The sequence below is a fragment of the Trichosurus vulpecula genome, chromosome 1, assembly GCF_011100635.1.
Source record: "Trichosurus vulpecula isolate mTriVul1 chromosome 1, mTriVul1.pri, whole genome shotgun sequence".
In the NCBI taxonomy this organism is placed as follows: Eukaryota; Metazoa; Chordata; class Mammalia; order Diprotodontia; family Phalangeridae; genus Trichosurus; species Trichosurus vulpecula.
The window spans coordinates 552,314,889-552,330,356 of NC_050573.1; the positions used below are offsets into that span (position 1 = coordinate 552,314,889).

The 15,468-nt window shown below is 43.0% G+C and overlaps 1 protein-coding gene across 3 annotated transcripts in view; it reads left to right on the top strand.

The window, feature by feature from the left end:
* Positions 1-15,468, top strand: part of TMC7 (transmembrane channel like 7) — a 79,463-nt gene that overhangs the window by 39,705 nt on the left and 24,290 nt on the right. For all 3 annotated transcript variants that reach the window (XM_036741703.1, XM_036741705.1, XM_036741704.1), the window contains 5 exons: positions 4,968-5,113; positions 7,830-7,977; positions 10,847-11,020; positions 12,155-12,312; positions 14,707-14,824. In XM_036741703.1, coding sequence (XP_036597598.1) covers positions 4,968-5,113; positions 7,830-7,977; positions 10,847-11,020; positions 12,155-12,312; positions 14,707-14,824 — 744 coding nt within the window. The remainder of the gene's footprint in view (positions 1-4,967; positions 5,114-7,829; positions 7,978-10,846; positions 11,021-12,154; positions 12,313-14,706; positions 14,825-15,468) is intronic.

The following is a 15,468-nucleotide window of genomic DNA, read 5'->3' on the forward strand; positions in this document are numbered from 1 at the left end:
TTTTCACTGAGAAAGCTTGAAAGTCCTCTATTTTACTGAAAATCCATATTTTGCCTTGGAGCATGATACTCAGTTTTGCTGGGTAGGTGATTCTTGGTTTTAATCCTAGCTCCATTGACCTCCGGAATATCATATTCCAAGCCCTTCGATCTCTTAATGTAGAAGCTGCCAGATCTTGTATTATTCTGATTGTGTTTCCACGATACTTAAATTGTTTCTTTCTGGCTGCTTGCAGTATTTTCTCCTTGATCTGGTAGCTCTGGAATTTGGCAACAATATTCCTAGGAGTTTTCTTTTTGGGATCTTTTTCAGGAGGCAATCAGTGTATTCTTTCCATTTCTATTTTGCCCTCTGGCTCTAGAATATCAGGGCAGTTCTCCTTGATAATTTCTTGAAAGATGATATCTAGGTTCTTTTTTTGATCATGGCTTTCAGGTAGTCCAATAATTTTTAAATTATCTCTCCTGGATCTATTTTCCAGGTCATTGGTTTTTCCAAGGAGATATTTCACATTGTCTTCCATTTTTTCATTCCTTTGGTTCTGTTTTATAATATCTTGATTTCTCATCAAGTCACTAGCTTCCACTTGCTCCAGTCTAATTTTTAAGATAGTATTTTCTTCAGTGGTCTTTTGGACCTCCTTTCCGTTTGGCTAATTCTGTCTTTCAAGGCATCCTTCTCCTCATTGGCTTTTTGGAGCTCTTTTGCCATTTGAGTTAGTCTATTTTTAAGGTGTTGTTTTCTTCAGTATTTTTTTGGTTCTCCTTTAGCAAGTCCTTGACTTGTTTTTCATGGTTTTCTTGTATCATTCTCATTTCTCTTCCCAATTTTTCCTCTATTTTTCTAACTTGCTTTTCCAAATCCTTTTTGAGCTCTTCCATGGCTTGAGACTAGTTCATGTTTTTCTTGGAGGCTTTTGATGTAGGCTCTTTGACTTTGTTGACTTCTTCTGGCTGTATGTTTTGGTCTTCTTTGTCACCAAAGAAAGATTCCAAAGTCTGAGACTGAATCTGGGTGTGTTTTCGCTGCCTGGCCATGTTCCCAGCCAACTAGTTGACCCTTGAGTTTTTTTGTCAGGGTATGACTGCTTGTAGAGTAGAGAGTACTTTGTTCCAAGCTTGAGAGGCTGTGCTGTTGTTTTCAGAGCTATTTCTATACAGCTAGCTCTGCCACAGTAGCACTCCTCCTCCCCCAAGAATGCCAACCCGGACTGGACTCAGATCTTAAGCAGGTTCTGCACTTCTGCTCTGATCAGCTACTTAATTCCTCCCACCAGGTGAACCTGGGGCTGGAAGCAACTGCAGCTGTAGTTCTGTAGCTGCACCACCCCCACTGCCCCTGGGGCGGTGGCTGAACTGCGAACTCCTTCTTTCCCTCTGTCCCCAGCAGCTTTTCCCACTAACCTTCTCTGTTGTTTTTGGCGTTTGTGGGTTGAGAAGTCTGGTAACTGCCACAGCTCACTGATTCAGGGCACTAGGGCCTGTTCCACCTGACTCCTGGTCTGGTTGGTCTGGGCACAGCCCACCTTGGGCTCTGCTCCTTTCTGCTCCCAGGTCAGTGCGTGATAGACCTTACTCAGCGAACATCCAGGCTGTCCTGGGCTGGAGCCCTGCTTCCCTCTCCTATTTCATGGGTTCTGCAGTTGTAGAATTTGTTCAGAGCCATTTATTATAGGTTTTTGGAGGGCTGGGGTGGGGGAGCGATGGGGTCTCATACAAGTCCCTGCTTTCTAGCTGCCATCTTGGCTCCCAGGACATGTAAATTCTATTTTTGCCATGTACCATTTTCTCTGTAAGGCTAACCTACTGAAGGGGACTGAACCCAGTGGATTTTTTTTTTTAATGCACTGGCGGTAGGTAGCAAGGCAGTTATGCAGTATCAAAGCATTCTTGAGTCATGGGAGTCTATTCCGGTCCAGCCACTTCTTGCTAGGCCATCTATAACAGCCAACCAGCACCAATGATAATCAACCTCTCATGGCTGGCCTTGTGCACAATGTTGAACCATGTTCTCATTCCTTGTCCTATGATTTTTCAGCAATACCTCTCACAGTAATATATCCCAGCACAAGGTAGATAGATAATTTATTATAAGAGGGAAAGGAGATGGAGGAGGAAGTGACTCATCTTGTGATTAATTCTGACTACTTGTCTTTGAATGGGGTATATTGAGATTATACTGTTTCCTTTGTATAACTTCCTCCAAAAAAACCCCAATAAAGCTATGGGCAAGTAATTAGGATTACACCTTCCTTGAAGGTGCCTCCAAATGCTTTTCTCTCCAAAGGCAGAGAAGGTACCATAGAGGCCATCTAGTTTAGTTTACAGATGAGAAAACTGAAGCCCAGAGACAGTAAGCAACTTATTCCAGTCATGCCACAGGCAGTGGCAGAGACAGGATTCAAACCCACACGCTAATTCTATTCTTTCTGCTCCACCCAGGCAGTAGGAGCAGAGAGGAGATAAAGGCAAGAGATGTTGCATGGAAGTGTAGAAAGTCAGGAAGGTTTGGGTTCAAATTCCATCTCAGGCATTTACTGGGTGTCCCTGGGTAAATCACTTAATTTTGTATCTTTTTTTGCCTTGAGGCAATCAGGGTTAAGTGACTTGCCCAGGGTCCCATAGCTAGGAAGTGTCTGAGGCCAGATGTGAGCTTAGGTCTCTTGACTCCAGGGCTGGTGCTCTGTCCATTGTGCCTCACTAGATGTTTTCTTATGGTCGTTTTCAGATCTGAGTCTGTCATCCTATGCCATCAAAGTAGAATTGAGAAGATTGGGCTGCTTATTGGAGAATTAGAATGATTGGAGATTGAGAGGCAAGGTCAAGGACGATTCCAAGATTTTGAACCTCAGTGACTAGGACAGTGCCCTCACTCTCAGCAGAAATAGGAAAGTTTCAGGGAGGAAAGAGCTTGAGGTAGGAGTGGGGGGATATCTTTGGCCATCTTTGCCAATTCTATGGATTAAGGTGTGGTAGCACAGCTGTTTTACTGTGTATTTCTCTGATTATTAGTCATATTTAATACTCTTTTAGTGATTGTCGATAGTTTGGGGGTTCTTTCAGGAACTACCTCTTCACTCCTTCGATGGCTTACTTTTTTGGGAGTAGTTCTTGATGCTCTAAATTTGTGTCAGTAATGACATTCTCACTCTATTTTGTTAGTATATAAGAACCCTAGTATACTCCTCATCTTGGCATGGACTAAATCAAATTTAGACCAAACCCTCTTTCTCAGTATATAGAAGCTGTTGTTTGTCATTTGTTCTCAAAGAGGACCATGACATCAGGGAAGTGATGCCATGGCATGCAAGTGAATTAGATTTAAGTGAGGGAGGGCCGTGTAGTCACCAGCCTCACTTTCATCTCCAGTGTCATCTGGGTCCAGTGGCCAGATGTAGATCAGAACAATTGGAGATGGCCCAGGATGCAGTGGGGAAGCTTGGCTTTTTCAAGCTAAGGTCCTTCCTTCCTTCCTCCCTCCCTCCCTCCCTTCCTTCCTTCCTTCCTCCTATTCCTTCCTTCCTTCCTTCCTTCCTTCCTTCCTTCCTTCCTTCCTCTCATTCCTTCCTTCCTTCCTTCCTCTCTTTCCCCCACTCTTCCCTCTGTCCACATAGGGTATCATACCCTTACCTGCAGGTGCTCTGCTCAAACAGAATGTAAATTTTAATCTCTGAAACTTTTTTTCTTTCTTAAAGACCAACCTTAACCCCAAATGCCTTTGGCTGTCATTGATTGGCCAACAGTACATCCCAGGCCAAGCCCTACTTGGTCATTGTTTGACTCCTGATTGGCTCAGAATGAATGTAAATAGTGATTGTTTCTGTTTTGGCCAGGAACCCTGAGGGTCTTCCTCTCCCAGATTGATTTTTTTTTTCACTAGGTAAAGAGACCATTCTCTACCTCATTTCTTATTCAACCTTAATCACTGAATGGGCATTGCCTCAATCAAACTGAGACCTGTTCAAGACCTGAACTTGAAAAGGCCAAGGTCCCCCACTGCATCCTGGGCCATCTGCAGTCATCTTGATCCATATCTGGCAACAGGACCCAGATGGCTCTGGAGGAGAAAGTGAGGCTGGTGACTTTGCACAGCCCTCCTCACTTAAATCCAAGCCCCGGCAACTAATCCACCTTTCCAACTTCTAAACAAACCAAAGCAACTCCCCCAACTCTCCAGGCTTCTTTCCTCTTGGACGAACTTCAGACTTACAGCTTAGAGACATATTGACATGTAGAGCTGCAGGCTGTCAGCTTCTCATTGGTTCCCCATCTCCTTTCCCTGAGGTGAAAAAGAAGGTGGAATTAGTAGAATAAATAAGGATCCTGCGGTTTGTATTTGAGATTTCCGTAGATTTCAAAGGCACTTATTCCCAGGGTGGTTGAGAGGATCAGATGAGATGATATTTGTAAAGTGCTTTGCTGAACAAATGCTGCTTTTATTATTGCTATCAATAATGTTGTCATCATAATGATTATATTCTTAAGATTAAGTGAACAGTCTGGGAAAAGAGTTTTGCCTTTCTTTATCTCCCCAGAATTTAGCATAATGACCTGCACATAGTAGGTGCTTGATAAATATTTGTTGACTGACTGACTGACCTCAAAGCAGTAAACCTCTTAAAGTCATAAGGAACCTTAGACATCCTCTGGTCTAAGCCCCTCATTTGACAAAGGAAAGAACAAGTGCAGACGGTTGAATTGCTCAAGGTCACAAAGCCAGCTAACAGCAGGATGCAGCTAGAGCTCAGGTCTGCTTTCTCCTAGATTGGTTCTCCCTCTACTACGCTGCCTTTCTGACTGATGGATGCAGAAATGGGAAAATGAGTCCTCTCCCCAGGAATGAACTGGAATCCTTGGGCAAGGCTTGATAGGAAGAGCCTTTTGAGATCAGAATAGCTCTGGCTACTGACTCTTCTAACCCATTAGGCAGATAATCTCACACTGCGCCCTTTGCCCTATTTTATTCAGGGTTTCTTGGAGTGGACCAGCCTGTTTTATGGTCATTACACCGTGGATGGGGTAAAATTCAAAAACTTCACATATGATTTGCCCCTCGCCTATTTGCTGACCACAGTGGCTTATTTGGCATTGAGTCTTCTCTGGATAGTAAAAAGGTAAATTATTCTATGTTATTGTTTGTTTATTTCTCAAGACTGCTGCATTTTGAAGCCAAGGCCACAGGCAAGAAGTTCCATTAACCCAAGGTGGGGGGGGCCTGTCAAAGAAATCTGGGCATCTCTGAAGAAAAGTATTGGAATATGCTGTATGATGGCCAAGGACAGAGTGGGTGGGGTCCTTAGTGAGCTAGTTAGGTTCAGTCTGTTCTCTGGCCATTAACCGGACTCTTAACTTCATTGATGCTCGATATATGGTCACAAGGACTGGGCTGGGGACTATGATGGGCTTGGATTAGAGGGAGCTCATTCCTACTCCACCGACACCACCACTACCACCATGGCCCCCCGTGGAAGAACAAGCCAGAATACATGTTCTCCTACATAATGGGTTTCTAGAGCAAGATCTTTTTACATCGTTGGGGACAAGTAGGTGTTTCCCGACCCAGAGTTTTCTAACTCTTTAGAGAGATAGTCTTACACCATGCCCTTTGCCCTATTTTATTTAGGGTTCCTTGGAGTGGACCTCTTGCTGATCTAGCCCCAATTGCTTTTTAACCCACTATATGACATTAGGTATCACCATATGATACTTTTCCTTCCTGGGCCTCACTTTCCTCATTTGTAAAAGTGGAGCTGATGAGCGAGCAACAATTGATCTGTTATAATTCTAAAATTCTTTGATATTTCTTAATGTCCCCAGTATAAGTTTTCTTTTGATCTACACACACACACACACACACACACACACATATATTGAGGGTTCTTAACCTTTATTGTGTCATGCATACCTTTGGCAGTGTGGTAAAGCCTATGGATTTCTTCTCAGAAGAAAGTTTTTAAATGCATAAAATAAAGTAAATAATATTGCAAAGGAAACCCATTGTATTGAAATGCAATTTTTAAAATATAAAGTTCATGGACTCCAAGTTAAGAACCCTGATATATGATTGAATTTTAGTATTTTATTTTGTTTTGCTTTATTTTTTTACATTGTGATTGTAAAGGTTATAATGATGCTAGAATATGAAGGGAGAAAGACATTTTTACTGGTGTAAATGGAGCATTCAATGCGTTTGGCTAGCACTGACATTTCTGTTCATATAGGGATAGTGTCAGGTCCTTTGATTTCATTGATATAAGAAACTCCCAGATGAGGGACCTCCCTCTTCCAATGTAGGTCAGGTCACTGAGAGGTTAAGTGAATTTCTGAAGGTCACATAGCCAGTATGGGTCATTGGCAGAGCCTGTATTCGAGGCCAGCTCATTTACCACTGTACCATGGTGCCCCTCCATATTCATCTAGGCCAGTAGAAACTGAGTGAATGTTTGTCTGACAGAGTGTAGAGAGAATTCTTTTTATTCAGGCACAGTTTGGACTAGATATAGCCTCCGAGGTCCCTTCCACCTTGAAATCCTGTGATCTTTCAAACATGGAATGTGCTCGCTTTTCACCTTCATCTCCACCCTTTTGAAAATCTCTTCCTTCAAGCCTCAACTCAGGAGCTTCCTCTTCCACGAATCACACAAGTTGAAAGTGATCTATCTCTCCTTGGGTTTTCCTAGCATATTCTGTCTGAATATCTTCTTTGCCTTCCTATTTATTACATTCTACCTTGTTGCATATTTATTTATGTTCATTTACTATTCTACTTTCTTTTTTAACCTCAATAGATTATAAAAGTTCCTTGGGCTCAAGGAACTGTGTCATTTTTCATCTTGGCATATTCCGAATAAGTTTTTTTAAACTGAATCAAATGGGTTGTTGAATAGTTTCAGAAAACACAAGAAAATTTAGCTTCTGAAAAAGCAACAATTTTGCAATTTTTCACAGAGATGATGGAAAGTACTCTGTTTCTGGGGCAGTTAGGTGGTGAAGTGGATAGAGTGCCAGACCTGGAGTCAGAAAGACCTGAATTCCAGTCTGGCCTTAGACACTGTGTGACCCTGGGCAAGTCACTTCACCCTGTTTGCTTTGGTTCCTGGTTTGTAAAATGCACTGGAGAAGGAAATGGCAGACCACTTCAAGTAGCTTTGCCAAGAACACCCCAAATGGGGCCATGAAGAGTCAGACAAGACTAAAAATGACTAAACGACAAGCTCTTCCTGTTGAACGGAAGGAAGGAAAGAGGCAGGAAGGAAAACGTTTGTTTAGCACTGTATGTCAGACACAGCGCTAAACACTGGGGGTAGAAATAAAAACAAACAAGTCCTTGCCTTCAGAGAGCTGGTGTTCTCCTAAGGGGAGACGGCGCATGTATGTAGGGGCGTGATGGCCAAGACGGAGCGTTCTGACTTGGAAAGTTACGAGGGAGCAGATTGACGAGGGAGCGGCGACAGTTCACAGGGACACAGGTCTAGAGCTGAGAGGGGTCTCAGGGGCCGTCCAGTCCAACTGCCTTTTTGTTTTAACAGATGAGGAAACTGAGGTCCAGGAAGGTTAAGTGAATTGCTGGAGGTCACAAAAGTACTAAATGTCAGAGGTAGGATTTGAACCCAGATCCTCTAACTCCAGAGCCCGTGTTCTGAGGTGATTTAATGATGATTCCAAAACTGGAAAGGGGTGAGGGAGGGTCAGAGGGCACGAGTGCGGCAGCTTAGGGGCCAGCAAGAGACGGGCCAGGGAACAGAGTGAAGCATGCCTTGAGCTGGGCACAGACATGGCGGGGGGGACTAAGACAACCATCAGTCAGGTGCCTTTACTTTTTTTGAACAGGTCTGTGGAAGGATTCAAGCAAAACTTGGTGCGAAGCGAAGAACAGTTTCAGAGCTACTGTAACAAAATCTTTGCAGGCTGGGACTTCTGTATCACAGATCAGTCAACCGCCAGACTCAAGCACAGCAGTATACAGTACGAGCTTAAAGTGAGTCCTCTCCCTTTTGACGATGCCTGAAAGGTTAAATCAGCTTTAGATTTTGGGGGGAGGGATGAGGGCTGGTGGACTTCTTTTTAACTCTTTTACAGATTATTTTCTGTGGATTAGCCCTGAGGTACAACGAATCAGGGCAGGAGTGTTTCAGGGAGGGAACAGACAGGAAAAGGAGGTGATACTAGCCACACCAAATGCTCCCCTCCTCCCCCCCCCCAAAAAATAAATAAAACCACAACAAAACAGCCAATACCTAAGAGGCTTAAATATAGCCTGCTCCTAGTCCCCACCTGGTACTAAACCAGAGCAGGTGTGACTACTATGGCTGCCTAAGCAACGTCTTCCTTCTTCCTCTCAGCCCCTTCCTTCCCCCTTTCCCTTTTCCCCTTTCCTTCTTTTCTCTCCTACTCTCCTTTCCTTTTCATTCTCTTTCTTTTCTTTTTCTCTTTAAAACTTCCCTTGCTAATATTTTAATGTGATTTCACCAGGATAAAAATATTCAAAGGTATGCATTGGAGGAGAGGTTGGTATGCCCACACACTGTGTCTATACTGAAATATTTAGACACTCCCCTCTCTGCTATGAGCCTCCTGTTTCCTATATACTGTGAAGAAAATGTGACGCAAGAAGAGTGTGACAGAAGGAACCTGCCTGGAAGGAGGAAGAAAGGAGACATTGTAAATGGAAAGGAGAGATGCTCTTCTGGAAGGTTCTTTTAAATTCCAGAATGGCATTGTGGCATTTTTCATTCCAGATCTTAACTTGCAGTCAAGATTTAATGGAAAAGAAAATTTAATTTTTATTTAATTTATTTTTTATTTTCACTCATCTCTAACTGAAATTCAAGCATTTCCTTCAATTAAGATTTAAAAAAAATTTTTTCTTAGAAGGGGCCCATAGGCCTCACACACACAAAGTTAAGAACCCATAGTTCTAGACAGATTCTGTTCTATAAATGTAAATTCTGGGTTTCCTTTCTAGCCTGTTGCCCAAAGAAACATCCTAGACCTACATACTTGGGTAGATTGATTGGTTGGTTGTCCTTTGTGCTTGAAGAAGGCCAAAATGACATTGGTATGTTGGGGTCAAGGTACAGCGTGTCCAACTGTGGCTGATGAGAACAGTATGAGCTCTGAAGGCTCTACCACAGGGAGGGTACAGAGAGTCCATAGGAATATTTGGAGTAGAGACGTCTAAGTTTGCACATCTCACATTTCTTTTGAGCTATTAAATTCTGCTTTGCTCAAAGAGCGTAGTGCCTTCTTGGACGTAGGCATGTCATGCTAGGCGGTCTTGTGCATTGTCTCCCACGTCTCACAATCCAAAGTTCTTTAGCCGATGTTGAGTGTCCTTGCATTGCTTCTTCTGACCTCTGCATGAGCTCTTGCCTTGTGTGAGTTGCTCATAAAATAGTTTTTTTGGCAAGTGTACATTTTGCATTTGAACAACATGGCCAGTCCGTCAGAGTTGCGCTCTCTGTAGCAGAGTTTGAGTGCTTGGCAGTTCAGTTCGAGTAAGGACCTCAGTGTCTGGTACCTCATCCTGCCAGGTGAGCTTCAGAATCTTCCCAAGACAATTCAAATGGAAGCGATTCAGTTTCCTGGCATGGCGCCACTAGACTGTCTAGGCTTCATGGGCATACAACGATGAGGTCGGTCCAACAGCTCTGTAGAGGTTCAGTTTGGTAGGAAGTCTAATACCTCATGCCTCCCACACTTTTCCTTTGGAGGCTCCCAAATACTGAGCTAGATCTGGCCACGTGTGCATGAACCTCATCATCTGTTTGTATGTCCATGGAAGGTGAGGGAAGTGAACTTATCCACAGCATCCAGAATTTCTCCTGGGAGAGAACCTGGCAGGGGGGACCCCCTCCTGGAGGCTTCTTGGGAAGTAACTGTGCCTAAAGCTGTGTTCTTATACTATTAGTCCTCCAGGGAAATATAATTCAAAGGTAGATAGCCTCCCGTCAGACGCCGCAGTATAAGTTCAGTCCATCATTGGTGGCCTTCTCTGTGATACTCACTGCTCTTTACATCCCCCTTTCTCCTTCTTGACCCTTTCTTTTCTCATCTTCATTCATGCAGTTGAATCTGGTAGGTGTTGTATGGCCCCACTAGTGGCACTCAGATCCAGAGTTTCCTGATGATTGCATCTCAACTCATGCATTCGCCATGCACCTTCCCTGAGTGTACGCTGTCTTCTCTTAGTTGATAGCCTGTGGGTTCTCCCTGTCTTCTGTATCTTCCCCCTCATCATGTATGCATTTAGAAATATTCAGCTAGGCTGTAACTGGAGGCACTCTAACAAATCTCCCACAATCCAGTGCTTTTATAGCCTTCTACCTCTCCCTCAAACTTTAGACAATCAAAGAATAACGCCGATTGTGCATCTGTGGAGTGGAGAGCACTTGACTCCGTGAAGAGTAAGCTACAAAGAAAGAAGATACCGGGTCCGAGACCTTGAAAAGCTCACAATCTAATAGAGGAGGCAAACTACAGAAAAATCGTGTCCAACACAAGGAATGAGGAAAATAGCCTATGCAGAATCAGTTAGAGCAGGGTATCTGGCCACTCAGTACAGGCACCGACCCCTGTAGGACAAGAGCAGTAACATGAATTAAGGTTTTATTAACACATCGATGCTGACTCATTCTGGACTAAATATAAGGTTTAGCTTTGACCGAGGCTGTGAGTGGCTGTGAGAGCGAGCTGCAACTCATGGGTTTGCTGAGTCATTAAGTTGTTCTTTAAGGAGGGAAGTCGGACTTGGATTTAGACAATGTCTCGGACTCTTCATATAAAAATGTTTCTTATTGTGACTCTAGTACCCTTAAGAATGATTTTTTTTTTCCTTTGGTCCTTAGACAGACTTGGAGGAAGAAAGAATAAGGCAGAAAGTTGCCGAGAGAACTCCAGAAGAAACCTTACGGATTTATAGTCTCAGAATGCTTTTGAATGCTCTGGTTATAACTGTCCTGGTAGCATGCTTTTATGCGATCTATGTAGCGACTGTATTCTCCCAAGAACACATGAAAAAGGTAAGGAACTTCTTTTCCCCTGAATTTAAGACATAATTCAAAGAATTCACAAAATAGAGCATGGACTTTATTTAGAGTAGGGGACCCCAAACATCTGAATTTTCTCCCCATTTATGATTCCCTATGCCAGTCATTTAAAGTCTGTGACACTAATGATTGGTTGCTCAACAAGCCTGTATTAAGCCCTTACTACTACTGGCCAGACACTGCTAAGCTCACAGAATACTAATACAATCAGAAAAAAAGAATTCATTCCCTGCCCTTGGAGGCTTTCCATCCCAACGGTTATAGACCACACATAAAAGGAAGCTGAAAAGGAGAGGGGAGATAAGGGGAGGGAGGAAGAAAGTTCAAGTCCAGAGTGTAGTCTAGAGAAGATGGTGGTCAGGGGCCTTCTCGGCAAATAGAAGTTCTGGGAGGAGCCATCCCAAATCATAGGGCAAGGGTACTTCATCTTCGTGAATTCCAGGGCTGGAGTGAGACTTCAGGATAAGACCTAGGGCACTGGAGATATCTGGAGTGCATTCTGGAGTGGAATAAAGCAGAGAATAAGATTATATAACTTAAAGTGAGAAACTACTCATAACTTTCCACAGAGTACATTAGGCAAAAAAGAGCCTATGTAAAAACAAATGGAAAGTAGGAGAGGTCTCAGAATCTTATTGGTCGAATGATACTTGCGATGTGGGAATCTGGGTCCAGGGAATTTCTGGAGGGTGTTACTATCTACTAGGGATTCACAAAAGACATGGTATAGAGAGTAGTCAATTAGAAGTCAAGACTGGGTTAACTAGGTGGTGCAGTGAGTACAGCACCAGCCCTGCAGTCAGGAGGACCTGAGTTCAAATCCAGCCTCAGACACTTGACACACTTACTAGCTGTGTGACCTTGGGCAAGTCACTTAACCCCAATTACCCTGCCTTCCCTCCTCCAGAAAAAAAAAAGAAGTCAAGACTACATAGTTCTGCCACTAACTGGCTAGGTGACTTGTGACATCACCCTGGATTTCAGTTTCCCCACCTACAAAATTAAGAAATTGAACTAAATGCCATTTAAAGTTTCATCCAGCTGAGACCACACTGTTTTGTAGTCAGTCATTTATCTTGACAGAGTCAGAATCTTTTGCCTTCCCAGGAGATTAACAAAATGGTGTTTGGAGAGAACCTTCTGATCCTCTATCTTCCCTCCATTGTAATTACACTGGCCAACTTCATCACTCCCCTCGTCTTCGCCAAGATCATTCACTATGAAGACTATTCACCAGCCTTTGAGATCAGGTTGACTCTCCTCAGGTAAGTGATAACTCAATTCAGCCAAGTCAGTGTATCAACACTGTAAAGTTCTTTGCCAACCTTAAAGTGCTATGTAAATTACACTTACTATCCATTTAATTCAAAACTATTCATTGAGCATCTACCCTGTGTTACTATGTGAGTTTTGTTGGAGCTGGAGGGAGAAAAGTGTACAGAGGTGGACAAAAAGATAATTAAGACCCAGTTTTTGTTCTTAACCAGTTTACAATTTATGGAGTCACCTGCCTTCTTTTTCTTTCTGTTTTTGTTTGCTGCTCCCGGCTTGTAACAGCAATGCTACTTACAGCTGCTGTGGAGGTATAAGACCAACAACACCGGCACACAGGAGGGCTGCTAGCACAGGTTCTTTGGTCTGCTTTTATAAAGGAGAGCAACTTTAAAGGGGTCAACAATCTCACTTTAATTCCATTCACTATTTCAGGGGAAAAGGTCAACACCCTGAACATGGAGAAAATACAAGCAGAGAAATTAGCACAAAGAGGCAACAGACAGGGGTCCAACTGTCTGAACAAAGTAATACAACCCCCACCAGATCAGGGGAGCATAAACATCTGAGTAGGTGGGGGGCTCTTAACAAACTGCTACTCAATGCCATGTCCAGGGAATCACAAGGTCCTTCTCATGAGTGAACTCCCAAAGCAAAATACCGGCCTCAGAATATACGGGCACTTTTGGCTAATAGGCTCAGAGCCAGAAGGCATCACAACCCTGTGACTCAGTGCCTAATTAGCTTGGTACCAAAAGGTGTGAAAGCCTTCCTACAAGCAAGCCTCCCCCTAAGCAAACTCCTCCTTAGGCAAGTTCCTTCCCCAATAGGCTCTATGTGACTCAGGATGTATCACAGCTGGGCTGGAGCTCAGAGCAGCAAGATATCTGTGATTGCACACATGTGGTCACATAGGCCTATTAGTGTATGGGGAAGATCTTCATGTTCCATTAACATTACATGGCTTCAAGGTTTTTCATAGGGTGAGTCAACAGGGTAGGGTTCTAAGCATCATGCTTAGAGGAGAGAGGAGGGAGAAGAAAAGGAAGAGATCAGCACTGCCACCTTCCCTTCTAGATACCTGGAAGATGGTCTACCAGCAGCATACCTGGGGCAAGACTTCTTAATAGGCACAGGACAAAGCATCAACATACACCTAATTTTATTATAATTATTAAGTACCTGCTATTTGTGAGGCTAGGAGCTAGATCAGGCTTGCACAACTTACTTACTACCTGAGAGCAGCTTGCAGCACCACCAGAGGATTTCCTCTACATTTTTTGAGGGCTGCCCAAAATCCTTAGGCAGCCAAGTGGCCTGTAAGTGGCCCATGGGCTGTAGGTTGTGCAGACCTGAGCTAGATACTGGTAATGAAAAGACAAAAAAAAAGAAATAATCCTTGCCCTCAGAGGGCTTATATTTGGAGGGTGGGGTGGGAGAATGTACACAGACAAATGGATACAAGATGATTTTTTTTTTACCACTAACAATTGAGGAAGATTGTGGAAGTTTTTAAAGAGGAGGAGCTACCTGAACTGAGCCTTTATGGAAGCTAGGGATTCTAAGAGAGGAAGGTGAGAAGGGTACCTTACAGGAGAGGAGTATTCCTTTGACCCAGCTTAGCTCTCATCTAGCTACTAGTCCTCTCTCTTCCCCTGATCATCTCCTTTCTTTCATCAACTTGATAGCTAAGCTTCTTAAAGAAGTTGCTCATTCCCTATGATTTCAGATACTGGCCCCCACTCCCAGCACTCTACTGAAATTGTATCTCAGGGGACAACCCTGATCTCCCTAATCACCAAATCCAATGACTTTTCTTCCTTTCTCATCGTCTTTGTCCTTTAGGTGTGCTAGAGGAGATGTTTTCCTCAAGGAAAATATCCAGAAAAAAATTTAAAATTCAAATTATACGCTTTATCTTTCTCTCTGTTGTCTTTTTATCAGACCAAAAGAGTTGCTTTGTTAATTATGTATACAGGTATACATATATGTATATTTAAATATATTAGCAAACAAGTTACATATGCATGTACATGCACATATATGTTTCACATATACATTTATATACATGTATATGCACACACACATATATGTCAATATATTTGTATCTGTCTATATCTATATATATTACTTTATTCCATGAATCATGATGTTTGGCATATTTAGAGATAAAGACCCCCCCAAATGGGAATATTGGGGGAGGGGTAAGGATGATATTTTCTGTAATTTTTGTGGGAAAAGCAACAAAGTTATTGGAGGAAAACATTTTTCCCTATTTTTTTGGTCCTTTATATCTTTAGCCATAAGTGCCAACAGATTGTGTAGGCAAAGAAGCCTCATTGACTGTCTCTCCTCCTCCCTTTTCCCACCTTTTTCATCCTACACAGGTGTGTCTTCATGCGATTGGCCACCATTTTTGTGCTCGTGTTTACACTGGGGTCCAAGATAACTTTCTGTGACAACGAGGATTGCCGAATCTGTGGCTATAACCACAAACTCTATCCAGTAAGTCCAGCTGGCTACTGAAATGTTTCTGAACCATGCCAGTTGTTTGCCAACCCAACAGAGTCCATATAAGATCCATTTTGAGTCTAGATTAAGCTGGCTAGCCTCATTTCGTTACTGCGCTGCCTAAACTGCAGATTCCACCATGATGGTTTTATGGATAAGGGGACAAATGGAATAGAGATATTTTAAGTATGATCATCTCAGGCAGGCATAGATTTACTTTGAGGTTCATAGGAACCATACCCACAAAAATCCAGCTGTCTCCATCTCTTCCCATCCCTATCACTTAAAAGCTGGAGTCTAAGCCTAACTTTCGGCCCCATTGAAGCAGCGGGAACATAGAAGAGGTAGCTTCCTTTCATCTCCCCAGTCCCCCTAGGTCAAGAGAGCTTTGTTGAAGTTTCTACCATTTAAAAGCACTAAAACCATCACTGATCTCAAGGTTTCTTTATTTAGATTTTCAGCTGACAGTAGCTCTTGATGCATCTGTCATGATTGAGTCATGGCCTCCATCCCGGAAGAATTCCTCATTGTTTCTGAGATAGGAAAGTTTGGAATAACGTAATGAGTCACTTGGTGATTTATAGGATTTCTCAGCCTTAATTTATAACTCAATGGGTTCTCTCCCATGGAAATATAAC